At 36.7% G+C, this 2500-nt stretch overlaps 1 protein-coding gene across 1 annotated transcript in view; it reads right to left on the bottom strand.

The window, feature by feature from the left end:
- Positions 1-776: 776 nt before the first annotated feature.
- Positions 777-2500, bottom strand: part of LOC138059307 (enoyl-CoA hydratase, mitochondrial-like) — a 9845-nt gene continuing 8121 nt past the window's right edge. The window contains exons 6-8 of the mRNA XM_068904875.1: positions 2221-2340; positions 1723-1790; positions 777-1233 (exon numbers count right to left, since the gene is read on the bottom strand). Of these exons, the coding sequence (XP_068760976.1) occupies positions 1168-1233; positions 1723-1790; positions 2221-2340 (254 nt within the window). The 3' untranslated portion in view covers positions 777-1167. The remainder of the gene's footprint in view (positions 1234-1722; positions 1791-2220; positions 2341-2500) is intronic.

The raw sequence follows: 2500 nt of genomic DNA, 5'->3' as shown, positions 1-2500 counted from the left end.
TATACTGAATTATATGCCTATCAATTAGTTTCTCTCTCTAAGAGGTAGTTTGGAGTTTTTCTGAAATTTTCCCTGCGTTTTCCATTCACAACCGCGAAGTGGTCATATTAGCAGAGACATCGCCTCAAAATGAGGTGGGGAATTGCAAAAAAAAAAACAAATTTTAAAGAAAATTTTTTTTTTCATCATTGCCTTCAATAACAAGAACTTTGAATCCTTTTTCCTTTGAATAATTACACTAAAATTTGAAGATATTTATTGTCGTGTAGGTGCAAAATGTAGCCTACAGGACAATTAAGAGATCCGCCGAAATCAGAACTGATTTCGATACGCACTTTGACTTTGCTTAGTTTCAAGTGTTACAAAGTTCGACAAGAAATGCACGAATTTAACACAGGTTCACCACTATTTCTGCAAAGTCAAAAATTCATCTCCTAGACGAGGTTATTTATCACCAGGCAATTCCATCGTTTTGGAAATAGAAGCTGCTTTGTTATTCATCAGCGTCACAAATTCTTGCCGATTTTTGAGCACATTTGTGGAAATTCAAACACGCTTCCAACAGACCTGTTTATTTTTGTGATTTATGCACGCGCTGCGGGTCTATTTGCCACCACGGACTTACACTCGATCACTCACTCACTCACTCACTCACTCTAACAACCCGATGACATAGTGTGTAGTGCATATATAATCTCTATACAGTTATACATCTCTATGCAGTTATATATGCAGTTATATATGCAGTTATATATATAGTCAAAACAACAGACAAGTTGTGAAAGACTGCTTTAATTTTACGAAATCAAGGATAACTGAGGTAATTATTTCAAATTACACAGATTTGAGCTCGCAAAGATTTGTTCCTGGTTTTTTGCAAATGGTAGCACTCTTGAATTAGCCACATTACACAGTATATCATTATGCCATTTCTCCCCGATTAGGACTTGTTTACACTGTCAAATCCAACTGTTTCACATTACCAAATCACATAGCAACAAATCGTGAATCGAACATTTTATAGGGATGACCAAATTAATTAGCAAGGTCTCTGACGAGAGACCCGAGGAGTTAAGGTTAACGCATACAGCGCTTTCTCCTGGTGCGCTCTGGAGTGGGCTATGAAACATCGAGGCCATGCAAATCGCCATCATTGTAGTGACAAATCTAGTTGTCGGTAAATTCTGCTTTTCGTTTTTCCACAAACGCAGTCATTCCCTCTTTGCGGTCGTCCTTGCAAAAAAATAAATTGAAAACGATTACGAGGAAAGAAAGCCATTATTTTGCTTTTTCTCGTCAAGGTGGCCCTGAACAAAGAATCGATCGCCACGTTTGATGATCCTCAGACGAATTCTTATACATTAACAAGCATTTTCTTTTGTTTGGGGAAAAAAACAAGGCCGACGATCACATGGGTGAATGCCAGAAATAAATATGCATATGAAATTTTCATATGTTCTATATCATTCACATAAAACATTTTAATGGAAGACATTGAAGTCTTCAAATGGTCCACATTCAAGTCAAGTCAAGGTGGGGTGATGATATACGCTGGGAACAAGCGTGGATATTACAGTGGTTACCATTGGTCCAAAATGGAAGCAAGCCAGTTACAACAAACGTTTCATTTGAGACTACGCAAGCATCAAAGCAAATGGAAGCCTCTACATTGGACGATTATGGATTGAAACATTGATTTTAGTGATACATTACAGAACTCACTGTTGAGAACGTTGAGTGAAATATTCGTTTCTCAAAGTGCAGGCCTTCTGACAAAGAGCTCTCATAACCTGGCACAAAACAAGCAATCAAATCAAAAACATTAATCGAACTTGGTGCTTTACACTTATTATGTCAATCACTATTATCTAAATTACCGGTATAGTAACGGTATGTCAAATCATAGACAGTTGTTAAATATAAAGGTTTGTAAAAGAAACCTTAAATTTGCTTTAAAAAAATGGAAATAAAGAATACCTTCTTGCAATAAACTTATACCGTGCAAAAGTGTTGTCTTCTTTCTTCTCTACCTCATTCTTGAGCAGTTAGAGAGGAAAGAACATTTTAACGGATTCGATGTGATTTCACCAAATTATCATTTTTCAAGTTTTCATTATTAAGAAAAATGACATGGATACACTCACTTTCGCTGTACCTGCCACTGGAGCAACTTTTAACACCACAGTTTATTCAGAAAATCAGCCCACGGATTAACATTACCTGTATTGACTGCTTCTTTGGCAAGCTGTACCGCAATTTTTGACAAACCAGCTATCTTTTCTGCAGTCTTAACTGCTTCATTTACTAACTCTTCTGCAGGAAAAACTTTGCTGACCAACCCTGCAAAGAAGAACACTTCAGTTCTCAGGTAGACTGGCTTAATTGACTTTTTTGAGGAGCATTCCTGGAGCAACTCTTATGAGATAAAGATTTCTAATTCTAGTTACTTTATGTAAACACAGATTAGCCAAGCCTAAAAATGTGTCTCCCATCAATTTTG

This window comes from Montipora capricornis, chromosome 8, assembly GCF_036669925.1.
Source record: "Montipora capricornis isolate CH-2021 chromosome 8, ASM3666992v2, whole genome shotgun sequence".
NCBI lineage: Eukaryota > Metazoa > Cnidaria > Anthozoa > Scleractinia > Acroporidae > Montipora > Montipora capricornis.
Note: the sequence above shows the minus strand (reverse complement) of the source record. Positions and strands in the feature narration are given on the sequence as shown.